Below are 27,720 nucleotides of genomic sequence, written 5' to 3' on the forward strand. Positions count from 1 at the left end.
GAAACGGAAACCCGCGCACGTGAAGTCACCTGTCTCAAATGAAATTGCACCAAGTCACGGCGATATGCGCTAGCTGTCGTTGAGTAACAGACAAGATGAGAAGATAAGTGAGATCGATGGATCAGTTGTCCCATACATGGAGGAAAATTACTCTGTGATTCGGATGGAGCTCGGTGAGACCGTTGGATGTGCAAAGTTGATGTTAGATATTCAAATTCGCGGTACGCAAACAGGACGGCATACCATAGGATGTTCATTTTATCACGACTTTTTCCACTGACGATGCCTATGAAACCCATGCTGGCACTCGGACAAAATTTTGCCTAAAATTTTGCCGTTATGGTCCGGACATCTAGCATTGGTGTCGGTGTTAACCTAGGAGAGCATCTGCGGATGGGGTGGGGGTATGCTAGATTGAAGTCGGACTCGGTATGTCCAGACTCGATGACGGGAAGAAGTAGTCTCCCCTAGCCAGACCATAATTTGAAGTAGAAGGAACTTGCACAGTGACTCCCTAACGTACTCGATCGCACAATACTTACCCGGAGCAGACCAATGCTTCATTACTAGCGCTACGCCAAAATACGATAAAAACCTAACAAGAGCAAGCAACGCACGAACACAAAACACAAAGCACAAAATCAAATAGAGATATTGCCTTGCAGTCTAAAGTCTCTACTACTCGCCCCAATAGAGAACGTGATCTGACCGTCTGGTTTGCGCCACCCCTGAGCCACGACATCCCAGATAGATAGATCATAGCGCGAGAGCGTGATCGAGACGAGCTCTGTGGCGTACGGGTCGATTTCAACATTTGTGAAACCCTTCAGGACTGAAGGAGGTTCGTTAGCTGAAGACGGGTGGTGGATGTAGAGCTGAGGAATCTGTTCGAGGGGCTTGAGCGTGAGGATACGAACGATAAGATCGACAGGTTTCACAAACCTCAGTCCCGGACACGAATCCAGTGTTCGTGACCTTGAAAGTCACCCGGAATGCTGGCTCGTGGAGCCTGGTGCATAGCTATATCAGCCTGCAGATCCGTCACTAGTCCTGAAAATCTCACCAAAGCGCAGCAGAAGACCCTTCAGCGATGGGCGAAGCTCCCCCGTTCTCCCAAGCAGCCACCAAATCCGCCTGATCAACGTCACATGATTGAATAGGATCCACGCAAAGATCAGAATACGAGAACGTGGTGTAGCTCAAGCCGAAGCCAAACTCGAAGCGAGGTGTGATATTTGCCTATTTGTTGTTTAGGACCTGAAAGCGTAAAGATTCGGGAAACTCACTTGATCAAAGTGGCGGTAATCGATGAAAAGCCTGCAATTATCGTGTTATCAATCATTCAAAGCAGACTCGGTCAAAAGTACATACCCCTCGGTGTAATCAATGGTCAAAATCTCGCTTCCCGAACCACCAGTGACGAGTTGAGCGGAATAGTCAGCGGGATCCTTGGCAATGGTGTACGGAAGTCTTCCAGATGGGTTGTATGCGCCGTAGAGCACATCAGCAATAGAATTACCGGCCTCCTGGCCTTGAATGCCGGCCCAAACGACGGCGGTGATGTTAGGGTGCTCAATCCAGGGCTCGATAATGAGCGGGCCGACGCTGTTCACGACGACTATGGTATTGTTGTTCTGCGCAGCGACAGCAAGAATGAGGTCATCACCGTTATGCCATGCAGTGAGGTTCTTGCTGCATAGGAAATGAACATCACCATCACTAATAGAAGTGTAAGAAACGTACCGATCACCCTCGTTGCCATCAACAGTGATATAACCCTCGCCAGAGTCAGAGTCGACGAAAACCAGAGCGACGGCCTGGCCATATGCCATATTACTAGCAAGAGCAGTGTTCCAGTCGTCAAAGTCCCAGAATACGCTGCTGCCGTCCTGGCGAGCACGTTCCTGGATGCCCTCGAGAGGCGAAATAAGGTAAGGGAAGTAGCCAGTCCTGCGGCACTCGATCAGCACACAGGGATCATAGCAGGTATTTTCGAGGGTGAACATACCCAGATCCCCAGCCCATGGCCAGGATGCCATCACTGCCACCCTGATCCGAGAATTCGTTGGGGCCGGATTTGCCTGGACCCGCGTCACTTCCAATCAATACCAAGTTCCTCGGCTTGTTCAATGGCAGCGCGCCGTTTGTATTCTTCAACAGAACCGTCCCAGCTGCGCCGATCTCCCTTACAAGCTTATAATGGTCCTCCTGCACATTCACATGCTTGTTGGTGGCTTCATCATTCGGATTGAACGCGTTGAAGTTCGTAGCAGGGTAGTCCTCGTCCTGGTGAAGGAAGTACCAACCAGCGATGATACGCGTCGCCATGTCATCCAAGCGAGCCATGCTGATGTAGCCATCGTTTACATAGTCCGTGAGATTGCCCCCAAAGTAGGAGTCGCCAGAGTCAAAGGTGACATCGCCGGGCATGGTCATGTCAAGCCCTGTGACAGCAGAAAGAGTCGACATGGTCGCCGACCAGTCAGATTGAACGAACCCTTGGAAACCGTACTCCCGCTTCAAGATGTCGTTGAGCATCTTGTCATTGTTGCATGCGTAAGTTTCGTTGATGAGGTCTGCGTTTGAAGCCTCAGGTGATGTGAATGGTATAGAACGTGATTGAGACTTACTGTAACTGCACATGACGGACGAAACGCCAGCCATGACGCTGCGCAAGAACGGGTGCGCGTAAATTTCATGTTGAGTCCGGTCATCAACATTTGACGTTTCTTGGGTACGGAAGTGCTCCTGCTCACTAGGGGGACATATAAGTACAAGTGCAGACGGGTGTCAAATAAGACGAACTTGTTTATGAAATGTTTGGCGGTGGCTTGTACTCCGCCTTGTTGCAGGCCTAGAATTGTCTCGTACGCAGATTCGCCAGTCAGGAAAGGGTCAGCACCGAAACCCTCCCAATTGCGTCCACCCTGGGCGATGCGACCCATATTCATCATGGGGCCAAGAGCAATGTTGACGCCTTTGCCCTTGAACTCCTGACCTAAAGCCAGGGCACGAGAACGCATCAAAGCGCGATTCCAGCTGTCACAGATATTAGACGATTATGTCGGCGAACTTGAAGATAACTCACGTGGACGCCACCTGAATGCCAGCTGGGAATGCAGTTGCGAAGTCTGCAAAACGGACGGCGAGAGGGGAGTCCTAGCGAAACTATGAGACAAACACGTCATAAATTGAAGCTACGTACCTCAAGACACAATCCGGGGAAGTTTTTATTGGGTGGGATGTTGCCGACGCATAAACCATTCGCCCAACCGACACCAGTGGTGATGTTTACTTTTTCCTCAATGGTATAATCTGATATCTAGGAACCAAGTATATTCAGCACGTGCCGCTATGATTGATTGCGGAAATTGATTCAAGATTGAAGATGAATCTGGCAAGACGATCATATCATTAGAAGGGATGCACTGACGAGGTTTTTGGCTTTTTGGTAGGCAGAGGCCCATGCAGGTGCAAAATCGGGTACAACCTGTGGATCACTGCTAATATCGGGAGGGTTCAAAGGATCAGTTGCGGGGAAAACCGGGGGACGAGGGTTGAGAGTAGGTGTAGGGTAGGGAGTGAATGCATAACTAGAGAGTGGAACGGTGATGACACCAGTTGTGGTGGACGCGCCTGAGGTGCTGGCGGAAGCAGAAAATGTTATGGAAGTTGATGAAGAATTGGATGAGGTTGTCAACGGTGAATAGGAACCAGTGCTAGTGCCAGTAGCGCTGAAATTACCACCTACAGTAGATGATATTCCAGCAGAGGGACCCAAGGCCGGTGCACCTAAAACCAAGGGAATTATACACAACAACGACAGCAGCTTGGATAGCATAGCGGCTGCACGCGATGACAGTAAAATAAAAAGTTAGAGAACCACCACCTTTAAAGAATACTACTAGGGCGTTTTATGAGCGAACCGGCACTTTTGTATTTCAGTTGGAAGCGAACACGAACCCCCGTGACGATATGGATGCGTGTCATAACGGCTGCCAGCTGGCCATACAGAGTGTTTGCTCCGCCAGTTCGGGTCAATCACGAGAAAAAGAAGCAAGCCCTTCAAATATTAATTAACGCGTCCATTCTGACGGAAAATGGGTTTACGGATCGCGTGAAGAAGGAAAACCCGCATGAAGCCTAACGTGTTCGAGATATGAGAGATTTCAAGATGATCCTAAGGCTTCAGTGAATTCGATGAGGAATGGTCATGTCGTGACTTTCGGGGTCCTGGATCAGTTACTTTGGTGACCAAGAGTAGGTTCGATTCTCTGGTACTCAAGTACTCACCGGCACCGCCGATCTCTACCCCACATCGCCCAACGGGTTCGTATACTCTAACTCCAGACTTCTCCAGTTTATACTCCGCGGATCTCAACTACTTTCCCTACCTTCCCTATAGAAGGAACGACTGTCTTCCTTCTATTATGGTTTGACTACGGTAGACCACACTGATTCCTCGACCATCCCATCCGTGAGTTGCGAGGATGTAGGCTTTCTGAGGGCGCAAAGGCCGAGTCTCGACAGACACAGCATATCCTGAATCTGACGTGGAATCTGGAATTGCTTATTTAACACCCTGAGTGACTGCAGCCTAATCTACACTGTAGCCCCCACCCCAAAATCACTACAGCAAGAACGACTGCCTTTTTCATTGGCCTATCTAGGAGACTAGCCCCTCTGGAGCAAATTTAGACCTTCCAGAACCTCCTGCTAGTTTAGCTCGTGCCTTGCGGTAGAATGGGGATAAAAATCACCATGTGCGTCTAATACCTATGCCGTAGACTCGCTGACCAGTTGGATTCATCCATACAGGATTCAAAATATAGAGACCAAAGCCTGTTTGGTAAGAGACTAATCAGAGTCCCTACGCTTATATATCACCACCAGTTTCAGTTCAATATCTCATTCTCTTCTGATCAGCTCGGGTATACCACCCCATTAATATCGATATCAGATATATACTGGTCTTCTACCAGCTGCGCAACTATTTATACCCAGGCCCCTAACTGGCACGAGGCATAACCACATCACAGGCATATCGCAACACCGCCCATACACCACCCATCCATCTTGATCGATTGATCGTCTTCTGATGTTCGAGGTCATCTCTACCTAACATCATCGCCTCGTCGCAATCATTGTCAAACAGCCAAACTTGGCTTTGTCTTCGTGTAATCACTCCTTTCATCCAGCGCATTCTAAAACGCTGATCGTACAATACCTCCTCTCACGGTGACACTCTTCCGAACAGAGCCCCACGAGAAAGCCCCAGTCAGCGCACTCGAACGCGAGTGATTGGTCCATGGACACCTCGCTGCCATGAAGAGCATCCGTAATCTTGCCGAGGAGCAGTTCCGTATTGCACTAGAACGTGAGCGCCAGGAACGCCGTTGGGTTGCCGGTCAAACGTTGGATCGGGAATGGTCGGACGAAATGATAAAGGAGCGATAGGCCATTCTCAACAGGATTGAAAGAGAACGCAAAGATAAAGATAAAGATGCTCATTCTTCATCTTCATCGTCCTTGCAGCCTATCGTAGATGCTTCAGAATTTCCTTCTGGTGGCTCACCCGAACGTACTTCCTGGACTCCGCAGGAGAACACGGAGTTTTGAGCACGAGGCCGATTACTTCTCTCGTTTAGCCACCCGAGAGCTTGAGGGTACCCACATGTCACCTCGCGATACTGGCAAGGCTCGTGCCGAATTAACGTGTCCATTCTGATATGTTGTGTGGGATGACCTGTGCCAGATCAAATCTCGAGACGATGATCCTCTGGCTGCGAGAATGAACTGTCGCAAACATTAGAGCTTGAATTGAAACAGGACGATATCATCAAAACATTACAATTATACTTACTTTCAGTTTACTTACACTGGCTCACCGTAAACCATACACAAATTCTTTAGTGACCAGTCGTGCCTACGCAACGCACGGGTTCATGTAATCATACTTTGACTCCAGACTTCTCCAATACATACCCCGCGAATCTCTGCTTGACGTGGATGCCGACCTTCTCCAATCCTCGTCCCTCCCATCCACTGCCGAATTCAAGCCTGACAAACAATGGAAGAGCCGCCTCAAAACCCACATCGAGAACAACAGTATGCGCTCCATGGTCGATGATGCCAAGTAGAATCTCGACGGTACCTTGAAAAGAGCCCTGCTCAGCGCTATCGAGCGCGAGCGGGTTGGATGAGGAATACTCTGCTACCATGAAGAGCATCGGTAATCTTGTCGAGGAGCAGTTCGGTATTGCACTAGAACGTGAGCGACGTCGCCGTTGGGTTGCCGGCCAGATATTAAATTGGGGGTGGCCGGAAAGTATGGTCAATAAGCAACATGCGATTCTGGACAGGATTGAATGGAACCGCAACGACAAAGCTGCTCAGTTTCCTTCGTCCCCTCGCAACCAATTGCAGAGGCATCAGAATTGCCCAGTAATCGCCCCGTACCTCACGGTATCGGCAAGGGATCTGTCAGTAGCGGAGTGGGATCATACAAGCATCTCTTCTCGTTGCATACAGATATCGAGCACACAAAGCCTTCACCCACCATCGATAACGTGTCTAGATCTGCGATTTTAGCCAGGGATGCTCAGCACAGAATCAGGCGGGAAAGCCTAGACACATCAGGCCTTTTCACTAGGCCCGTCGTCCCAGAGATCTAGCTCCCATCTATCACACCTGAATGTCTCGTCCTTTTAGCATTAGCTCACGCCCACACGTAAACCCATCTTCGACCAGTGAACCTATCACCGTCAAGAAATCCGAGTCGGCGAACCTCAGTAGTACTCAGATCTTCTCTCGAGACATGCACTACGGGAACACTGCGGGCAAAAGGTTGCCCAGCATAAGCAACAACTCAGAGAGAGGAGGCCATACGGGAGTTGGAGGCCAAGCAAAATTAGGTCGGACAAGAAAAGGTCGAGCGACAGGAGGAAGACGCGCAGCACAAAGAGCTCCAGATCAGAAGAAAGGAGGATGAAGAAACCAGAAGCAAGGAAGACATCATCCGGAAGGAGATGATTGCGAGGAAGAAAGAGGAAGGCAACAGACAACAGGAGGAAGAAAGACGTTGGAGTAGGGGCCAGCGGCCTAAGCCAAGAGCAAGGCAAGCAGCTACGATGATGATGAAGCTAAGCTACGAACATGCTGGAAACCTAGTCTACATGCTGACTAAGCCATATGAAAGGGCAATAGAGACCCCGAATGCGTAGTCCCTGCCTTGGAACCCCTAGTACAGCGTACCGCGCTAGACCTTTCGCGGCGACACGAGGAGGCGAGACGCACGCCCGCGTACTGCAATTATAGGGTAAATACAAAACATCGACTTATACCAGCAAGAGATAACCACGTGCGCTCGTCCTTCTCCTACCGCACATATAGCCCTAACTGAGGTTAACAAGCCCTCGAATGCACACAAACATGCCTCTAACTTGTTGGCACCCTGTGAGCTGCCCGAGAGAATGTGAGGTTAGTTCAACAGAGAATCGGAGTCATTCAAGGAAGAAGGCCCCTCATCGTCATCGCTGTGATCAACCATAACGGCACCAAAGTACAGAAGAAAAGCAAGTGTTGACCATAGCAAAGTGTCGCATAATGGGTAGTGTTCTGGCCATATCATCGAGACCGTCAGATTCGGCATCTGGTGCTTGATTGCGAGCCGAACATCCAACGGCGGGTACGTGTTGCAGATTGTCCGCCTACGAGAATTACTGTCGTGCTGGAGCTTGAATTGAGACCTGTCATGACGAAATCATCCAAGACATTGATCTCATCCCCGTGAGTTTCGGGTCCTGGATCAGTGTAGAGTCTACAGCATGTGCCCGTCCCTGATGTGTCAACAGCACCCGAGTAGAATTCAAGTAACTCACAAGACCGGGGTTTGAGCGCCCAAAGCCTTCCCCCCCATCGACGAACTAGACGACATGTCCAGATCTGCTCGAGGCAGCATCAAACGCGGAAGAATTCCGCGCAAAGCGAGCCTTTCAACCAGACAACACCCCGAGGTCTGGCTCCCGTCTATCACGCCTGAAGAAGATGCCCAGATGTCTCGTCCAGTCAGTATAGCACACCAAGGGAACACAGCGAGCAGCGAAGAAGAGATAACGCGCCGACGTGCGGAAGAAAAGCAGAAGCAAGACTGGGAGCGCTGGGGTCATTCTGGACCGCAGCCTAGTCGACTTACACCATCTCCCCATATGCGGAACAGCAAAGTGGCACCGGACGCTCCGTCTACAGAAGAGGGGAAAAGGAAAGAGAAGGAGGAGGAAATTAAACGCAAAGAAGATGAAATCAAACGAAAGGAGACGCTTGTGAAAAAGAAAGAGGAGGATGTCAGAAGGATGGAGGTGCAGGCGGACAAAAGGGCGGAAGACCTCGGAAAACGGGAGGAGGAAGTAGGAAGACGGTTAGCTGAGGAAGAAAGTCGTGTCGCACAACTCGCCCAAGACATTTTGCGAAAGTCTGAGGAGGCGAAAAGGAAAGAAGACGAAGTTCAACACAAGGAGAAGGAGGTCAAACGCAAGGAGAAGGAAGTTAGACGCAAGGAGGAGGAAGTTAGGCTCAAAGAGGAGGCAGCGCACGCCAAAGAGAAGGAGATCCGGAGGAAAGAGGAAAAACTGGCGCGACGGGAAAAAGAATTGGCGCGACGGGAAGAAGAGCTTGATTCGCCGGAAGACCTTACTAATGAAATCCAGGGAAGACCACAGTATCCGACCAATTGTGGAGGCTTTGGGGATATCTGGAAGTGTGATTTAGCGAAGCCCAGTGGAACCGTTGCGGTAGGCTCCGCTTTTAGCGCTTCCTCTATGGTACCAATCTTGAACATGACCCAGGTAGCAGTGAAGACTATCCGTGCATTCCAGTCGGATGATGAGGAATTGGTGAAGAAGAAGGCAAAGGTAATTTCAATGCCCTCTTCCATGTGTGTCAAATGATGATGACTCGGATTATAGAGAGTGCGTCGTGAGCTGAAAATTTGGGGCCGTCTTAGACATCATAGCATTCTTCCACTCTGGGGAGTGGCAAACGACTTCGGGCCCTACCTCGCAATGATTTGCCCATGGACCAACAACGGAACTCTCACAGGCTTTCTCGAGCGACAAGAAGGCACATTGTCGTCTCAAGACAAGTTCTCTCTTGTAAGCCCTTTTTTGCGAATACTTACTTCCAGAGACTTGTTGACCTGTCAACCGCCAGCTGAATGATGTTGCTCTTGGGTTGCAATACCGTGAGCCGTCTTTCCCTGCGCCCGGGTTTTTGAATGCTCATGATGGTTCAGTCCACAGAAAATCAGTTGTCCATGGTGACCTTACAGGGGTGTGTACGGCTGCACACAGAGGGTTTAATTCCCATCACTCACGTCCCAACTCTCCAGTCAAATGTCTTGATTTATAGCACCGGTCGGGCATGCCTTGCTGATTTCGGTCTATCCACTATCATGGTTGAGTTCATTGGTACCTCCTATTTCACAAGCAGCAACCGAGGGAATGTCCGATGGGTGGCTGCAGAGTTATGCGAAGAGGATGATAAAATCTCGCTCAGCACCGAATGCGACATATACTCATTTGGCAGTATCGCTTTGCAGGTTAGTAACTTGGATTGTCCACCGAAAGTTTTTGTTCACTTTGTGCATCCTCTAGGTATTGACGCGCAAGGTACCCTACTACAATTTGAAGACGGATATTGCAGTGTTGGGACAAGTCATGAAAGGTGTGAAACCAGAACCTCCGAAGGAGTCGCGAATAGCGCCTGGGCACTGGAAGTTCATACAACGATGTTGGTTGCCTCGTGCGAGTCGCCCATCAGCTGGAGAAATTGTAGAGTTTGTGGGACATGAACGAAAAGCTCTGTCCCCTTGAACAGATTAACAGACATTTATGCAATCAGAATGTAACACTTCTCTTCGATCGCTCCCCTGGGAAGTTCCACAGTGGATGACGTTGAACGCATATATATATCCGCTCCGTCTCCAGCTGTAAGTAGTCAAGACTGTCGTCCCTTATAAAACCGTTACGCCAAAAGGCAGTGATAATGAAAGCTCACGCTTCATTATCGCAGACAGTATTTATGCTGATTATGGGAACTCAGGTAAGCCAACGGGCGTACACCGGCGTGCACATTCCCAAAGCCAAAAATGTCTGTGACTGTGCCGAGAACCTACCGAGAACACATGTACAACTCAAACTTGAACAATCCTAGCCCTTGGTCTCACCCGTAGCCATGCCATAGCCCGAAATTGATCTTTCCTACGAATGCACCACTGGAGTCGATCTAATGACATATGCCACTCCAACAGAAATGACGTATGTCAGGGTCCCAAGTCAGTATAAGTAACAGTTGACACAACGTCCAAATCCATTTAACATCCTCAAGCTACTCAAGGCCTCCTCTACTTGCCCGTAATTCAAAGAATATCCTTCAAATGGCCACCACTGTTTCACCCACCTCGGATGTCATCTTGTATTTTGTTGCGCTGTGAGTCCGCTATTCTCGGCGTTCCAAGTAGCTGTTTTAATGAGTTATGATTTTGAAATCACTCCTAGGGTCCTCCCACCAGTAGCCGTATTTTTCAGTAAGTATACACACGACCTTTTCATGCATCCTACCTAATAACATTGTTTTGTGGTGCGACGATAGAACGTGGATGTACTGCAGGTAAGTAAATCCTCGCCCAGCCCCGTTTCAATCCAGTGAAGGGTGTCATTTCGCCAGACTTTTGGATTAATATCTGTCTTACGATCTTGGGTTGGATACCTGGAGTTTTGCATGCATGGTGTGTTTACTCTCGTTCGTGCAGTCAGTTTCTTTACTCAGACTTGTTCAGGTGGATCATTTCTCGGAGCGAGAGAGTGATGTAATAACGTCTTGAAGTCATCTAACATATGTAAGTACGAAACGTTTGATCCCGCGGAACCAATTCGCGTGACTCTCCTGTCTGTGCTCCACCTGAGCTCCACATGTTGTCCGTTTTGCTTGAGCGCTCGCTATCGCTGTGCGCTCGGCAGTCTCCTATTTGCGTGGGCGGTTCACTTATCTCCATGTCTCTACTCCTCCTTTTACAATTGCACACCACCGAGCTCCACATGCGATCGCACGTTTATATCCTAACTGTATTCCTCTGCTTTTATCACCATGGCCTCTGCATTCTCATTTCACTGGCGTCGTCGGTATTCAAAATGCTACTCGTTATGCTTTGGAGCCGAAAAAAAAACGTTTTGGAAGATGGATGGCTTTGTACCTGTGTCTTATGATTCAGAAGATGGCGATCTTCCCGAGACATTCGATCGCTATTCGGAAGAGAGAAAGAGGAAAAGACAATGGCAAACGTAGTGTACAGACATCTCTTATTGTGATTGACGGTGGAAAACGTCCGAAGGTGTAAGGAGCACTTGTTGAAATTATGCTACATATGCTACAATATTGCAGAATGTTGGACTCGAGAGAACAATTTTCACCTCGACGTTCAACTCTCAAACCAACGGAGTACGATGTAGAGACTTGCAAAGCTTTCGTGACAAAATACTCTGCAACACCTACAATATCAATTCTTACACATCATCAAAGGAATGGGCTCAGGGATTAGCAGGCTTATTACTAGGGTCATTCAGAGTAGGATTTAAAACATATCCTGAAGAGTCAGGATGCACCATGACAGTTCAAAAGTTCGCTTGAAATTTGTGAACTTTAAGCTCCGTTCAAACAAGACGCTCAGAGAAAATGTCTTAAGTCTTATGGTAGGGTTAGGGTTAGCTGCCCTGGTCAAAATTTCATGAAGCACCAGTGTAGACATTTTCGTAGTCTACATATACAAAAGAACCACTAATTAGTCTCACTAGCCTCGCGAGAGCACAGATCGTAAGGATTAGCCAGTAAAAGGATTCTCCGGACACGCACCCGGAGAAATCTGATGAATACTGCATGAACACTAGATGCTGGATCGCAGATGGACAAACGTGTGCAAACGAGTCAGGGAGAATGCATGTGGTAGAAGCTGTAACAGATTGATGCGCAAGGTGCATCTACGAGCAGGAAGACTGAGGGGATGGAGTACCGGTGTGTGAGCAACTTGAAATGCGAGGAGACAGAGTACTGGCATGCCAGTGGCTTAAATTTCGGGGAGATGGAGTACTGGTGTGAGAGCAACTCGCAACGTGAAGGGATGGAGTCCTGGTGCACGAGGAACATGCCTAAGTGAACAAATGTGTCAGCATCATCATTTGCAAGAGGAGTGACTTGCGTACCACGGGAGCACCATTTTTTATGATTGACAGAAGGCGGAGTGTGTGATCAACATTGGGATCAGATGACAGAAGGTTCACATAGGGCTTGTTATCGTCGGCTTCGGGATTAGATGAGAGCAGATGCAGATAAGGTGCTTCGTCATGAATATATTTGAGCTCTGCGGCAGCTGGTGGAGTCTTCGTACTCTGTGGGCGTCGAGGGTACTTGAACACACCAGAAAGTGACGGCAATTTGAGTACTTGCCAGTGGCACATTTGCTACCTGTGTGTTGGTACGTGCTGTGCGAGGATCTACATCTGTTGCGTCTTCTTCAAATTCAGTGTGAGAGGAGGAATCATAGGTGCGTTTTTGAAGCTTTGCAAGCATCACAGTGTGTGTTTGCTAGTAGTGTGGAGCTCGACATTGCGCTCAACAGGCAAGAGATGAATTCAAACTCCGCTCCGCTGCAATGACTCATACCATGCCCCCTCATTGGTCCATTCACAATCAACTCCTCAAGGAGATTGATACTGCTACTCTGGAGGTAGCAACGGCTCTTTATGATCATGTTATGAAAGATGATTCTGACTCGGACTCCGATTCTAATTCTATCATGAGTCTCTCCCCACCCTCCCCAATATCCCCCTATTTCTCTGACTTTAGCGGCAACTCTAGTAACTCTAGTAACTCTGGTGATATGATCACACACTACAGTTGCCTCCTTGGTGCAATCTCTGCTCTTCGCGACGAGGTTGAAGCTTCGGATGTTTTCAATCAACCAAATCACCCTATTCCACGAGCTCCACAGATCCAGCTCTTAACTCACTTTGCCGAGGATCACCCCGATTTGTTTCGCCAGAAATTGCGTGTAAACCCTGATATTTTTGATGCCATCTTAGATCAGATCAGCAGTCACTTGATTTTTCAAAATAATTCAAATAACTGTCAGCTCCTCATTGCCCTACAGCTTGCTGTCTTCCTGAATCGTGCCGGGCACTATGGAAATGCAGCTTCAAATCAGGATATCGCCCAATGGGCGGGGATTGGTGTTGGGTCTGTCACCAATTGTACAAACCGAGTAATGGTAGCACTGCTACATCAGCATGACAAGTTTATATCCTTCCCGATGGCCAATTCTGATGATGCGGAGAAGGCCCGTGAGTGGGTAGAGGACAAGACCTGCCCAGAGTGGCGAAATGGCATATTTGCCATCAACGGATCTGCAGCTAACCTGATGAATAAGCCTGGGCTTCACGGTGAGGTATTTTTCAACAGGAAAAGTACCTACTCTCTTAACTGCCAGGTTTTTTTTTCCCCACGATTTCGTATGTTTGATTTAATTTTTGTCACAGTTGGTCATCATGCCGCATAACCTCCTTATAGCTGACTATTCTGTCGGCCATGCGGGAAGCACGCACGATGCATACGCATTTCAATCAACTCGGCTTTATCGGGAGCATGCAGACCTACTTGATGACAACCATTGGGTATGGGCAGATAGCGCATATCCAGTAGAGATGTGGTGCATTCTACCATTCAAGAAACCACAGAATGGAGCCTTGACACGCAATCAACGAACATTTAATTATCACCTTTCGTGTGTATGTACTCTGAATGTCCTGAGAATTCTGTTAATTTAACGTGGTTCAGGTTCGGGTTCGGGTTGAACATGCCTTCGCAGCTCTTAAAGGATGTTTCCAGTCTCTTCGGGAGCCTCGCCACCCTATCACTGCAGAAAAAGACCTTCACTATTCAAGTTATTGGATTTTATGTTGCTTCATTCTCCACAACATGATTGTTCGGTTTGAGGAACAGCACAAGAGTGAAGACACGGTCGAGTGGGCTCGTTGAGAAGGGGCACAGTTTGTGGCTGCAGTGGAGGATGGTATAGGTGATAACCCTGTTGATGGTACTCCAGGTCAACAGCATCGGATAGAGCTCATGAATCTCTTACTCGACAGTCCTTACAGCGCTGATGCAGAGCGTAGAGACTAGTAGGTATCCCATTGAAATTTGTATTAGTACGCGAACAACAAAGGACATAGGCCTATTACGAGCATGCTAAACGAAACGAAGCGAAAATGAAAACAGCAGCAACAGTACCTGATGATGACGGCTAACAAAACATATGTTCGATGTACAAACAAGCGCGGGCATGCAGCGGTCAACGATGGTGGCCAATGATGAAACAAGTACAATCAGGATGCGTGCGATGAAGATTCGGCGACGGCTACTTTGTGCTGGAGTTGGAGCTGCTGCTGCTGGAGCTGGAGCTGCTGCTCTCCTAGCTGCAGCTTGAGGCGGAGAAGTTCCATCTCAGATGCATGTGTTTGAGCTTTGGCTTGCTCGAGACGAATGTTGGCATTCTTTGATTCTAGCGTGCGCTGATGATCAAGTGAAGAGCTCGACTGCTGAATCAACTGTTTGCTGAGAGAAAACATCTGGTCCCGTTCCTTTTCATGGATCTGCAACTTGAGCATCTTCTGGTCTGCTTTCGCAGCGTAGTGCTCGGATACTACCCCCTGCGCAAGCAACTGTGCCTTGTCACGAACATTGGCGATATCAGACCGCACGTGTTTGACACTCTTAGCCTTGGTGGAGGATGATGTGTTTGTTGTCGGCGAAGGTGTGGGAACAGATCCAGATGAAGAGCGTGATTGTACTGATGAGCTTCTGATAGAGGATGCAATAGAAGGAGGGGGCCGGCGAGGCTTGGAAAGAGATGTGCAGCTGAAGGCACAGTTTGCATGAGGTGTAAATGATGCGCGCAAGTCGGACACTGGGGTGTGGGGTGACATTGTAGGTGGAATAATAGTATCCGGAGGTGGCAAAGGGGAGAATGGGCGCGGACGCTTGTCAACACGATTCTCATAGGGAACTGCAGTCTCATATCCCGCTGTCTCATAATCTTCGTCGGCATCAGCATTCATCTCACTGTCACCGCCATTCACCTCGGTGATCATTGCGCTATTGTCCAGGGTGTCATATTCGTCATTGTCATCCGCAGATGACACAGTTTGAGGGAGCTGCTGGGTATGATCGATACTGGTTGGAGGGAGGTCCTGAGAGGGGTCTGGGCCACCCAGTTCATCGGCATTGGCATTGGCATCATAAGGATCTTCATCGTCATCCGGAGCTGGGCAGCTACCAGCAGTGGATGTAGAAGCAGGAGCACTTTTCATGTGCATGATAGACAGAAGAAGGCTAGAGTGATCAACTTTCGGATCAGATGAGAATGCCTGGGGGGCATATGATGGGATGCTGCACCACAACTCATCAAGGTCATCATAGGTCGGAAGCTGTCTTAGTACATCCTCTACAAGCTAATCAGCATCAGTCGTGTTTTATCAAATAAAAAACTTACCACGTAGATTGGCCGCTGCATTTGGATCAGTGGGATCAACTCCACCGCCGGTCTGGGTAAACCTTGTTCATTGTGTTCGATATTTTTTTTTAAGACTAGGTAGATTAGCATATAAAAGTGAAAGAAATAAAAAACACTCACAATGCAAGATGGTTCGCAACTGCTACTGCAAACTTGTTTGGATATGCAGCATATTGGCTGCTATAGTGGGCATCATTGGCAAAGACCTCCCGTGTGATGATGGCATGGATGCGACCCTTTTCTTTGCCGGAAGGCTGCATGCTGCTGTTGTCGTCCTGCATGGTTTGGATCTTCTTCTTTTTGTCCTCGCTGAAAAGTATGCGACAGTCCCCACAATGCGCCATAAGGTAGGCAACAAGGGGGAAGGTGCGATCTATGCACCCACTTTCCCATTTGATGCTGAATCTTGGGGGGCGGACGGGGACAGTAGTAGTGCTGGCAGCAGCCGTAGTAGTAGTGCTGGTGGCAGTCGTGGTAGTGCTGGTGGCGGCCGTGGTAGTGCTGGTGTTATGACCAACGTCCCTTAACCTAACTAGTAGGTGTCTGGAGATTGAATCACACCACAGGACTCGTCTGAGAAGGATAAAACAGGGATAGTATTGAGAGGGAACGTCTAGGTCTACGATGACGTAAGAACAAAGAGGTTAAGTCTAAGGAGTACTACTGACTACTACCTAGACTTTATACTATACTTGGGTCGGAGATATCTGAGTATGAAAGGTTGTGATATATCTATATACGGTCATAACATTGCACCTAGGGTATAGGGCGTCTTATCAACCAATCAACTACAAGAAAGGGTCCATAGGGGTTTAGGGGTATCGGGAATTAAGCAGGGTCTCAGGGTACTGCTTCTATTCAGGGTAAGCGGATATGAAGAAGGGTGTGAGAGAGTTCTCTCGAGCGGTAATTAAGGATCTCGATAGGAGATGGGATCTGGAGATGTATCGGGTTCAATCATATCTAGGGTTTCTCCAGGGTCTTCGGTAATGAGCATGCTTCTCTGTGAGTGGTGCTTCTGTGATAGGGATTCAGGGAAATAGCTGTGACTGTGCAACAGGTTCTAATGTAAGGGGTTCGGTGAATGACTGTCATGAATGTTACCAACTGCATCTAAATTTCGATTATCGAACCCTAAGTCACCTTATCCGATAAGATTAGATTAGATAGATCCCTGATAAGATAAGATGGATAACCGATTAACGATCACTATCTTCACTTCACATCTATACTACATCGACGTCATCCATCTACATCTGTAACCCTAGACATCCGACACTCATCACATCCTTAGAAGTCCTACGATTAGGCAACAGGTTACATCATAAGCATCTACACGCCTCTATGATCGAACCATAACCGAGAGTCCTTTACAAGTCATCTCTCGAAGAGTCATCATCCCTTCACATCGCACACCTTCACTTCTCATGACATGTTAAGAGTTACCTCTGTCATTCACCGAATCCCTTACATAAGAACCTGTTGCACAGTCACAGCTAAAACCCTGAACCTCTATCACAGAAGCGTCGCTCATAGAGAAGCATGCTCATTACCGAAGACCCTGGAGAATTCCCTAGATCCGATCGTACCCGATACATCTCCAGATTCCATCTCTTATCGAGATCCTTAATCACCGCTCGAGACTTCTTGTCACAGAACTCTCTCACACCCTTCTTAATCTCCGTTCACCCTGAATAGAAGCAGTACCCTGAGAACCCTGCTTAATTACCGATACCCTTAACCCTATGAACCCTTTTCTCCTTGTAGTTGATTGGTTGATAAGACGCCCTATACCCTAGGCGCAATGTTATGATCTTATATAGATATATCACTACCTTTCATACTCAGATATCTCCGCTTAGAGAGTAGTATATAGTTTAGGTCGTAGTCAGTAGTACTCCTTAGACTTAACCTCTTCGTTCTTACGTTATCGTAGGCCTAGACGTTCCCTCTCAAATCTATCCTTGCTTTATCCCTCTTCAGACGAGTCCTGTGGTGTGATCCAAACTCCAGACACCTACTAGTTAGGTTAAGGGACGTTGGTCATAACAATGACAGAGGTAACTCTTAACATGTCATGTGTGGGAAGTGAAGGTCTGCGATGTGAAGGGATGATGACTCTTCGAGAGATAGCTCGTAAAGGACTCTCGGTTATGGTTCGATCATAGAGGTGTGTAGATGCTTATGATGTAACCCGTTGCCTAATTGTAGGACTTCTAAGGATGTGATGACTTCGTATGTCTATGGTTACGGATATAGATGGATGATGTCGACTTAGTATAGATGTGATGTAAAGATAGTGATCGTTAATCGGTTATCCATCTTATCTTATCAGGAATCTTATCTAATCTAATCTTATCGGATAGGGTCTCTTAGGCTTGATAATCGAAATTTAGATGCAGTTGGTAACATTCATGACAGCTGGTGGCAGCAGGAGGAATGTTGACAGGGGCAGGAGCACTCGCATCCGTGGCATTAGCTGAATCAGCGCATCTTCCTCTTGTCCCTCCCCTAGTCCCTCTTGTCCCTCTCATTTGGCCTCTCACCCTACCTCAGGTGATCCTCTGTGGGTCGCTCATGGATGATATGGGGACAGTCGCAAGTCTTCGCAGTCATTCAGATCGCTGTACACGAGGGCGAAGGGCAGGCATTGCACTTAAAACTCCGCATCAAAATTGCCACATGGATGCCGTGCATTGGACTGTGTTAGAGCGCTTACTGAAATTTCAGGAAGCGACTCTGAATATCACTACTATGTAGTAACCGTGAGCAAAAGAGCTCTTGTGATAAGTTTCCAAGAACTTTAAAGCTATTCGCGTGAACTTATTTCCTAATTCACGACCTCACAACGGACGATTATTTTCATGTGCGCGTGAAAAGTTTCCCTTTTTCTGAAAATGGGCCAGAAGCCTAGACTCGTAACCATTCTGCCTACGTGCGTTTTTGAGATGTGTGTGAATTTTGCCGTAGGCCGAGCATCCGTGGTCTGAGTATACGCCAGGCTGGTCACGAGCCTACCAGAAGCCTAGATTCGCTCACTCAGGACAAGGAATCTGAGACATGATAGCAAGGAGACCATAGTGTGCAAGGCGGAAGATGAAGGAAGATGGCAAAGGGAGAATCGAAAACGTAACTGCATTATTGAATAAAATCTAAGAGATCAGAGACTGCACAGATGGAGTAACTGTTGTCCGCCTTGTATATCATGGTCTATTATGGCCCCCCTTTTCATCATGTATATGCAAGTGACAGAGTACTGATCTTGTTGGGAGCGAAAATTGATGGGGTTGGCCCGCTGGAAAGAAAAGTTTACTATTTTCGTTGGTAATTTGGGTTTGAGTCGAATGTACATTACGCAGTGATTGTAAGAAGCGAAACGAAACTTCGAAATCCTTGATTGAAATCGCTGAGAATTTTGTCCGCTGGCGCCCTTCATAATTACAATTCAGTGTCGGCCGAGTCGGGGATTGGCGCTCGCGCCGCTACGATGTAAGTAGTCAAGACTGTCATCCCTTAACCGTTACGCCAAAAGGCAGTGATAATGAAAGCTCACGCTTCATTATCTCGGACAGTATTTATGCTGATTATGGGAACTCAGGTAAGCCAACGGGCTTACACTACGCAGTTCATGACCTGGCAGAATGTGGCCAATTGCAATTCACATCGACAGGCATCCACTGCGGGGGGAGGGCCGAGGCGGTGATGGATAAATCGATGATGCGTAGAATTTCAACTCCGAGCGCTCGGGTCCATTGAATTTACCGCAAGCGACTTCAGCAGTGGTATTTTCCTGCTAGTTTGACCTGCGGACCTGCTGGCAATGGGTGCGGTAAAGTCGGGCGCATATGAGGCAATGTACGCCTGTGCCCTCTTCTGGGCAGCCAGCGGCTGGATTCGTTCATACCTACCATGACACGATTCAAATATGATATAGACCAAAAGGTGGGTAAGAGTCAACGTCACTAGTCACGCTTATTCTTTAGGCTAAACTTCATGTTAGGATCCATATTTTTATCAGTTCAGTTCATGTCTTCCTCGGCATTAATAATGTAATCAATGATCGTTGTTCTCGTACATCGTCTTCAGCGGTCACCTTCTCTTCACCAGCTCATCGTGAATCCTGATCCGCTACCGGCTGTGTAAGTGCTGTATATCTATATGCAGACCCCCAACGCGACAATATTACAGGCTTGTTGTAACACCGCCATACACCGCCCACCCGACTTATATCTTTTGACAGTGTTTCACGTCATCTCCACCCAACCTCATTTCATCTTCCATTGCACAATCGTTCTCAACAGCCCCAGTCGACTGCCTTCGTGTGGTCATACCTCTATTCCAGCTCGTTCTACCTCGCTGATCTGTGTATAGCACACACCTACCTTGCGTGGCCACCCATGCGTGATGGCGACCTTGGTTCTAAATCCCACTGACCCTTCTACCATCCCGTCCGCCACTGATCTCGAGCCTGACGAACGATGGAAGAGTCGCCTCAAAGTCGACATCGAGAATAACTTGCGCTCCATGGTCGACGAAGCCACGCAGAATCTCAATAATACCCTGACGAAAGCCGCAGTCAGTGCCGTCGAGCGCGAGCGGTTGACCGAGGAACACCTTGTTACCATGAAGAGTATCCGTAACATTGCTCAGGAACAATTCCGTATTGCATTAGAACATGGGCGGCAAGAGCGCCGTTATGCTGCCAGTCAAACATTAGATCTTGATTGGTCAGAAGGTATGATAAAGGAGCAACATGCGATTTTGAACAGGATTGAACAAGGGTACAGCTGCTCTGTCTTCCTCCTTGCAGCCTACTGTAGGTGCTTCAGAGTCGCATACTTTTGGAAACACACCCGAATATGCTACCTGGATTCCGCGGGAGCCCATGGAGATTGAGCACGAGAGAGGTTACTTGCCTCGTTTGGAGCCTGAGGATGACCATGTATTACCTCGCGATATCGGTAAGGGTCGTGCTGGGTCTGTCCGTAACAGAGTGCACTCGTACAAGCTTCCCTCCATGTTGGATATGACAGACAGAGGGCTTGAGTGTTCAAAGCCTTCAATCACCATCGACGAACCAGAGGACATGCACGAATCTACGCGTTCAGGTACGGATGCTCAAGACTGGGAAAGTCTTCGGCACAGAGCGAGCCTTTCTAGCAGATCTATCCCCCCAGAGTTCCGGCTCCCGTCAACGCCTGACGAAGGCGCCCAGATATCTCGTGCCTTCACTATTATGCGGCGGGGGAGCGCAGCGAGCACTACCTCCTCGTATTGGGCACCATCAGTGCTCAACATCCTGTCTTCCACCGAGCCGCGCGAATCTCCCTTCCCATCGCACTGGTCGTCACGGGATCGCATTTCGACTCTAGAACAGGAGTGGAGTGCAATATATAGAGCTCGGGATAGCAGGCGAACCACGTCGTACACCTATACTGAAGCCAGTACCAGTGCCTCTACCTTTCAGCGGCTGGACGAGCGCTATTCACCACCGCCCTTATCCTATTCAGTGGCACACAGCCCGCGCTCCACAGTCCCCGCCGTTGGGTACTTTCACTCCTCAGACAGCCTAAGCTCTACTGTCCCCATAGGGTACTCTCGCTCCTCAGACAGCTCGTACCCGCAGATACCCCCACGGTCTGCCAGCAGACTAATCCCCGCCAAGAAATTCTTCTTGGGTGGCGACAGCTTTCAGTCTAGCCCAAGTCCCAAAGACTGGGATGGTCTATTGTGCTCGCCGTGCGAAATACACTATGAGCTCTCCCATTCCCCACAGACACCGGATGAGGTCCTGTCGACCTCGCAGTCGTCTAATCTCCGTGCTCGACCCTCCTCGCAAGACTTGCGCTACGGGTACTATCACGCTCAACCTGTTCACACGTATGCTGAAGACCTCAGCGATTCTGATTGGTGGGAGTATGATGAGCGCAAGATTCGCCAGAGAGGAGAGAGCTTCCGAAGGAGAGAGGAAGAGGTTTCTCGGCGCGAGCAAGAACTAAAAAGGAGAGAAGGTGTTCAACGGGATGAGGAGGCCAAGCAAAAGGAGGACGAGCTCAGGCGCGAGGAGCAAACAGCGGAACGCGTGGATGATGACATCATGTGCGAAGAGCTCGAGATCAGAAGAAGGGAGGATGAGACGAAAACGAAGGAGGGGGAAGTAGAAGGCGAAGTCATGTGGAAGGAGATACTTGTGAGGGAAAAGGAGGAAATCAGGAGAAAGGAGGCGCATGACGAGAAAAAGGCGGAAGACTACATACGACAGGAAGACCTAGCAGTGGTGCGATTAGAGGAGGAACAAAGACGTGTAACACAAGACATTCTGCGTAAATCAGAAGAGGCGAAACGCAAGGAAGATGAAGTTAGACTCAAAGAAGAGGCATCGCGCGCCAAAGAGGAAGAACTCGATCGACGAGAGGAAGAACTCCTTCGCAGGGAGGCAGAGGTGATCCGCATATATGATGTCCAAGAGGAAGAATTTCGGAATCGCGAAGATGCGACAGAGCCTAGTCGTGCGACACTACCTCGGCTAATATCCCACCGCACTAGCGAGCGTAACATGTTAGCAGCAAATCCGCCTACAAACAGGGGTCGCTCCAAATCGATCAGCACTAGTCGTAGCAATTCAACCTGGATATTCTCGACCCGGCTGAGCTCAAGTTCGCTGCGATCGAGCACGCAGAGGCCATCAGCCCAGAAGGACCCACCTCGTCAGATGTCTATTTCGTCTTCCGTAGGACCTTGGCTAGTCCCCGACCGCAACGAGCCTCACATTCCGCCTATGGATAGGGGTCGCACCAGCACCAGTCATAATAACACAAACTGGAATTCCTCGAGTCGGTTGAGCTCGGCCGCGAGTTCACGGCCGTCGAGTACATCTAAGCCGCAAACACCATCAGCCCAGAAGAACCCACCACGTCTGATGTCTACTTCGCGATCCTCTTCGTCTTCTAGAGGACTTTGGCCCAGCCCCAGCCGTAGTGAGCTTCACTTCCCAGCAGCAAATCCGCCTACAAATAGGGGCCGCTCCGAATCAACCAGCACTAGTCGTAGCAGCACAACCTGGACGTCTTCGACTCGACTGACCTCGACTGCAAGCTCACTTAAGATCCAAACGATATCAGCTTCTCGGCCGATCCTGAACCTTCACACGTCTGCAAGTCCGCCTACGCATAAGAGCCGCTCCAAATCGATCAGCGCCAATTGTAGAAACACAACCCGGACGTCCTCGACTCGACCGAGTTCGAGCTCACAGCCACACAGTACACATAAGCCACAAACGCCATCACCCCGGCATGACGACAAAGTAGCACCGGGCCCCCTGTCTTCCCCCATTTTGGAATTGGAATGGAAGGAGGAGGAAGACGCCAGGAAGGATGCGCAGGCCATTGAGGCTAGGGAGAGAGCGGAAGATCTTGAACGGGAGGAGGAAGAAAAACGCATTGCACGTGACCTTTTTCCAAGATTACCGGAGGCGGGACGCATGGAAGATAAAGTTAGGTGCAATGAGGAAGAAATCAGACTCAAAGGATTCAAGGCAATGTACGTCAAAGAGGAAGAAATCCAGCTCGCACGGGGGAAAGAGTGCAATAGCGTAACATTCTATGTGCGCAGTCTCTCCTTTTATCTCTCGTCCCTCTCACATTCTTTCAGCACGGTGACACTACGCAACATCATGCGCAGTCGCTCCTGAATGTATGGACGTGCACTTTGTTGACATAGACGCCTGATTCACGCAGCCACCTAGACTTCCACTTCACTTTCAGAAACAACAGCGACAGAGGAAGAGGCCAGCCAAGAGATACCAGATTCGGCGTTAGATTCTCTGGAAGATCTCACCAATGAACTCCAGGGAAGGTCACAATATCCGACCAAATGTGGAGGCTTTGGGGACATCTGGAAGTGTGAATTAGTGACGTCCAGTGGGTCCGTTCCGGTAGGCTCGGCTTGTAACACTTCCTATGGTATTATCTTGAACATGACACAGGTAGCAGCGAAGACTATCCGTGCGTTCGAGTCGGATAACGAGGAATTGACGCGGAAGAATGGCAAGGTAACGTCCTCTTCCATGGGTGTCATTTTTCCAACGATGACTCGGCTTAGAGAGTGCGTCGTGAGCTGAAAGTTTGGGGCCGTCTCAAACATGATAGTATTCTTCCGCTATGGGGAGTAGCAAACGACTTCGGTCCCCACCCTGCAATGATTTGCCCGTGGGCTGATAATGGAGCTCTCACGAGCTTTCTTGAGCGCCAGCAAGACGTGTTGTCAGCTCAAGATAAGTTCTCGCTTGTAAGCCCTTTTCGCGACCACGCCCAGACGCTTGCTGACCTGTTGCCACGCACCAGCTGAGTGACATCGCTCTTGGGTTACAATACCTCCACAGCGAATCAGTTGTCCATGGTGATCTGACGGGGGTGTGTATAGCCACTCATAGAAGTTGTATTTCTCAATACTCACCTCCTGACTATCCAGTCAAATGTCTTGATTTATCGCAACGGCCGGGCGTGTCTTGCTGATTTTGGTCTCTCCACTATCATCCGGGAGTTCATCGGTACCTCCTATTTTACGAGCACCATACGAGGGAATATCCGATGGGCAGCTGCAGAGTTATTTGTTGAAGACGATGGAGTCACGCTCACCACCGAGTGCGACATATACTCATTTGGCAGTATCACCTTGCAGGTTAGTAATGTAACATTTTGACCGAAGGACCTTGTTCATGTCGCGTATGCTCTAGATACTGACTTGCATGGTACCCTACTACAACGTGAAGAAGGATGTTGCAGTATTGAGACAAGTCATTGAGGGTAAGAAACCGGAGCCTCCCAAGGACTCCCAGATAGCGCCAGGGCACTGGGAGTTCATACAACGTTGTTGGTTGCCTCGTGCGAGTCGTCCGTCGGTTGGAGAAATTGTGACATTTGTTGGATGTGAACGACAAGCTCTGGCATCATAGTGTCCTGAACCAACCGACAGAGACAGCATGATAGGATCCGAAGGCCCTACGATCACTACGCCTCCTGGGGGATGATGCACACCAAGGCAAATAGAGGTGCTGGAGTGGAAATCTGTCTCAAGTACATGACTTTGTCCGCGCACCACAGATGCGTCGCAATCGCACAGTAGTTCTCGAAACCGGCTGCCCCGTACAAACCAAAACGATATATCTCTCACCCCGCAATGAACTGTCAAACCAAACGGAGCAAACACACTGCATCGAATGCAAAACCTTCGTAACAATATACTCGGCAACACAACAGCAGCACCTACAATATACATCAAAGGAGTGGAGGGATAGTGGGGCTTGAAGCAAGTAGCAATGCGAGCAAAAATATATGGGCTCTTGTGATGAACATCCATCCTCAGGACATCATCTCGCACTCGAGGTGTACTCCTGCCAAAGAGTATCCACGAATTCTTTGTCTGTCTGAAAACACAAAAGTCAGAGATGCTGCTCCAGACTAGATACAAGATTATACAACTCACGTGTATGAGAGTCAGGACTTCCCGGACGAAGTCGTTCCTCGATAGATTATTCGGACTTGCATTCTTCTTCTGAGCGAGAGCAGACAAGAGAGAAGCGTGCACAGCAGGGGCGTCAATGGCGTTTGGCCCATCACCGGAGCTCTGGCTGGCTACAGAACCAGCGCGCTCCTTGCGCACATTCTTGGCCTTGCCATTGACAGCGACCGCAGGTGCCGAAACGACACCCTGGAACTGTGGAAGTGGCACAGCCTTGACAGGCGGCGGCACATCCCAGCTCTTCTCTATCTCCTCTCTCTCCCGCTCACGATCCTTTTCGCGCTCCTTACGACCTTTCTTCTGGCTCCTCCTATTCTTCGAGCGCTGCTCTTTCGCAAACGCATCAGGATCGCTCAGCGCACTCGTATCAGCGAAGTCGAGTTCAATCATGTCGGAGTCTGCCTCGATAAACGGAGCACGAGGGTATGGCCACAGGTCAGAATCCGCCTCGAACGGAATAAGCGGACGTGGTTTGGGTGCGTCATTGATGCTGGTCAACGTTGGGGTAGTGTTTGGGTCCCCCGGCGGAGGGGGTAAGGTAGTGGGAATATGAAGGTGTGGGGAGGCACGCGAGTTCTTCTGTGTCTGAGCGGCAGCGAGGAGGTCCCCGACTACCGTGAAATCCGAGTTGAAGCCTCGGAGCGGGGGGCGAGGAGTGACATCGCCCAGAGTTTTGCCGCTCCCATTTCTTGTACCGTTGTAATGAGCTTCACCCATAGGTACAGCCAGGAGTGGCAACCCAGACGATGAGCCTGCAGCTTGCAGCTCCACGTTGTTTTCTGCATCAGCATCAAGCACAGTGCTCGAAACAGAATATCCTCCTTCTGAGATAGACCCGTCATCACTTGCCTCGTTATCACCTTCATAGGCACGCGAAGCGGGGAGCCCAAGGAGCGTGGAGATAACATCTTGGTTGAGCACCTGAGGGAGAGCAGTCGACGTTGGTTTGGGAGAAAGGATGAGGGGATTTTGTGAGTTAACAGTATGTCCGTACAGTGTAGATTGAGCTTGTTGATTATATGCGAATTGTGAGTGCGTAGAGATACGTGAAGGGATGGAGGCTGATGCTGCTCCAGTGCGGGATGGCCCGCGATTGGATTGACTTGGTTGTGGGGGTGGGGGTGGTGCGGAGGCGAAGATGGTGTCCAGTAAAGTTAATCCGCGAGTCGGTGGAACGGAAGTAGTGGTCAGTGGGGGAACGGACGCCGTTCTATAAGGATTGCCGCCGCCGGATAAACTGGCCAGTAAATTCGCAGCAGTGGTCTCAGATGTCTGCGATTGTGGGGGCGTCTGCTGTGGAGTAGAACTCGTACCTCCTAGCTTGGCAAAGAGTTTGTCGAGCTCAGATACATTGCCATTTGAACGACTACTATCTGAAGGGGCGGGTTTACTTCCTAGGTGGTCTTCTTCTGACTCCGAAATGCTATGTATACTGCCGATGTTGGATGCGCTCGATGCTGAGCGCACATGTGATCGTTCTACAGGATGTTGAGAGCATTTTTGGAAAGAGAGTACAGTACACCTACCACTAGCCCTCGATGACGACCGGAAGTTCGGGGGAGGAGGACGATCCGGGCCATATCTATACTCATCTGGATACGGAATGTTCTTCTTGATATAGCTATGCAATCTGCATGCAGGTCAGGACATGTGCAAAAATTACGAGAGGTCTGGCAGTCACCTCAATACGACGTCTTGCATGCTCTCTCTTGCATCGGTTGCAAAGCACCACAGCCCAACCGTTTGCGATCGGCCTTTCTCAGGATCTTGTAGTTGTTCATCTGGCACTACAAACTCGGGAGCAAATTTAGAGGCAGGACCTTCCTGCCTCGAGAGGGGCAGTTTGTCTCGTGCCTCTGCGAGCCTGCGTGCGGTAAAGTCGGGATAATGACGCATCATGAGGTAGGAACCATGTGCGCCTATACCGTCTTCTGGATAAAGTCGTTGAATGTAGTCATCCATGCCAACACGGTTCAGAATATATAGACCATAAGGTGGGTAAGAGTCCCTGCAGAATATGAACATGCAAACATGTCACACAAATGTGTTGAACGCACCGTTCGTACAAAAACATGCTCCCCTCATAACCCTGCTTCTCCCATTTGTCGCCGTTATGGTGGTACACGCAGACGTGGCTGAACTGATCGAATATGGATACAATAGAGGGGTCTCTACGACGTACAACCTTCATGTTCGAGAGATAGCGTGACTGAGGGGACATTCCTAGATGGGATTGAGCAGACGGTATTGTTTCGGGGGGAGTTGGTTCTAGTGGTTGCGGCTGTCGGTGACGATGTTGTTGAGAGTGAGTTGACACAGAAGAATTAGAACGAGCTCGACGAGGAGGACCCATGGCAGATTTGTTGAAGGCAGTTACAGCAGATAGTATAGTGGAAGTTATGAGGCAAGAATACTTTGCCACTTCACCTGTGTGATCTAATATCACCCCCATTTGGGGAGGTCGAATTGAACTAGTGCGATGATAGTAGGTACAGGTGAATTTAAGTTTGACTCAGTAGACTATGAAGCTGCAACATGAACTTGGTTTGCCCAGACCTAATTCTGTCCTCTAAATCACCCCGGAA

General features: G+C 49.2%; 9 protein-coding genes across 9 annotated transcripts; 6 read left to right on the top strand and 3 right to left on the bottom strand.

The window, feature by feature from the left end:
- Nucleotides 1–641: 641 nt before the first annotated feature.
- On the bottom strand, nucleotides 642–3,841 carry EDB91DRAFT_1295244 (glycoside hydrolase family 3 protein; the record flags this gene model as incomplete). Its single annotated transcript, XM_041324907.1, has 12 exons — nucleotides 642–884; nucleotides 943–1,009; nucleotides 1,064–1,239; nucleotides 1,287–1,317; nucleotides 1,372–1,692; nucleotides 1,744–1,950; nucleotides 2,009–2,576; nucleotides 2,631–2,755; nucleotides 2,806–3,039; nucleotides 3,089–3,159; nucleotides 3,206–3,322; nucleotides 3,434–3,841. The coding sequence occupies 12 exons, from the start codon at nucleotides 3,839–3,841 to the stop codon at nucleotides 642–644; spliced, it is 2,568 nt and encodes an 855-aa protein (XP_041175237.1).
- A 1,484-nt stretch (nucleotides 3,842–5,325) lies between these two features.
- On the top strand, nucleotides 5,326–6,674 carry EDB91DRAFT_1250451 (uncharacterized protein; the record flags this gene model as incomplete). Its single annotated transcript, XM_041323225.1, has 4 exons — nucleotides 5,326–5,414; nucleotides 5,969–6,108; nucleotides 6,164–6,328; nucleotides 6,397–6,674. The coding sequence occupies 4 exons, from the start codon at nucleotides 5,326–5,328 to the stop codon at nucleotides 6,672–6,674; spliced, it is 672 nt and encodes a 223-aa protein (XP_041175238.1).
- An 881-nt stretch (nucleotides 6,675–7,555) lies between these two features.
- On the top strand, nucleotides 7,556–8,984 carry EDB91DRAFT_1144368 (uncharacterized protein). The gene is made up of 3 exons (XM_041319140.1): nucleotides 7,556–7,788; nucleotides 7,854–8,554; nucleotides 8,576–8,984. Exons 2-3 carry the CDS (start codon nucleotides 7,935–7,937, stop codon nucleotides 8,943–8,945), a joined length of 990 nt encoding a protein of 329 aa, XP_041175239.1. The 5' UTR covers nucleotides 7,556–7,788; nucleotides 7,854–7,934; the 3' UTR covers nucleotides 8,946–8,984.
- EDB91DRAFT_1056231 (kinase-like protein) lies at nucleotides 8,964–9,869 on the top strand (the record flags this gene model as incomplete). The annotated part of the gene is made up of 5 exons (XM_041313989.1): nucleotides 8,964–9,149; nucleotides 9,208–9,238; nucleotides 9,290–9,327; nucleotides 9,386–9,595; nucleotides 9,651–9,869. Coding segments are annotated over 5 exons (684 nt in total), but the record flags the coding sequence as incomplete, so codon positions are not given.
- A 222-nt stretch (nucleotides 9,870–10,091) lies between these two features.
- On the top strand, nucleotides 10,092–11,032 carry EDB91DRAFT_1144374 (uncharacterized protein). Its single transcript, XM_041319141.1, has 6 exons — nucleotides 10,092–10,323; nucleotides 10,384–10,485; nucleotides 10,554–10,582; nucleotides 10,648–10,665; nucleotides 10,723–10,783; nucleotides 10,835–11,032. Exons 1-6 carry the CDS (start codon nucleotides 10,316–10,318, stop codon nucleotides 10,866–10,868), a joined length of 252 nt encoding a protein of 83 aa, XP_041175241.1. The 5' UTR covers nucleotides 10,092–10,315; the 3' UTR covers nucleotides 10,869–11,032.
- Nucleotides 11,033–14,429: 3,397 nt separating this feature from the next.
- Nucleotides 14,430–15,960, bottom strand: EDB91DRAFT_1083702 (uncharacterized protein; the record flags this gene model as incomplete). Its single annotated transcript, XM_041315662.1, has 3 exons — nucleotides 14,430–15,547; nucleotides 15,596–15,657; nucleotides 15,737–15,960. The coding sequence occupies 3 exons, from the start codon at nucleotides 15,958–15,960 to the stop codon at nucleotides 14,430–14,432; spliced, it is 1,404 nt and encodes a 467-aa protein (XP_041175242.1).
- A 4,060-nt stretch (nucleotides 15,961–20,020) lies between these two features.
- On the top strand, nucleotides 20,021–20,512 carry EDB91DRAFT_1056204 (uncharacterized protein; the record flags this gene model as incomplete). The annotated part of the gene is made up of 1 exon (XM_041313986.1): nucleotides 20,021–20,512. The coding sequence occupies one exon, from the start codon at nucleotides 20,021–20,023 to the stop codon at nucleotides 20,510–20,512; it is 492 nt and encodes a 163-aa protein (XP_041175243.1).
- Nucleotides 20,513–23,716: 3,204 nt separating this feature from the next.
- EDB91DRAFT_1056246 (kinase-like protein) lies at nucleotides 23,717–24,569 on the top strand (the record flags this gene model as incomplete). Its single annotated transcript, XM_041313991.1, has 4 exons — nucleotides 23,717–23,902; nucleotides 23,959–24,027; nucleotides 24,086–24,295; nucleotides 24,351–24,569. Coding segments are annotated over 4 exons (684 nt in total), but the record flags the coding sequence as incomplete, so codon positions are not given.
- A 414-nt stretch (nucleotides 24,570–24,983) lies between these two features.
- Nucleotides 24,984–27,488, bottom strand: EDB91DRAFT_1250457 (uncharacterized protein; the record flags this gene model as incomplete). Its single annotated transcript, XM_041323226.1, has 5 exons — nucleotides 24,984–25,040; nucleotides 25,100–26,613; nucleotides 26,662–26,765; nucleotides 26,817–27,143; nucleotides 27,193–27,488. 5 exons carry the CDS (start codon nucleotides 27,486–27,488, stop codon nucleotides 24,984–24,986), a joined length of 2,298 nt encoding a protein of 765 aa, XP_041175245.1.
- Nucleotides 27,489–27,720: the final 232 nt, after the last annotated feature.

This window comes from Suillus paluster (genome assembly GCF_016628075.1).
Source record: "Suillus paluster strain FC165 chromosome Unknown EDB91scaffold_43, whole genome shotgun sequence".
In the NCBI taxonomy this organism is placed as follows: Eukaryota; Fungi; Basidiomycota; class Agaricomycetes; order Boletales; family Suillaceae; genus Suillus; species Suillus paluster.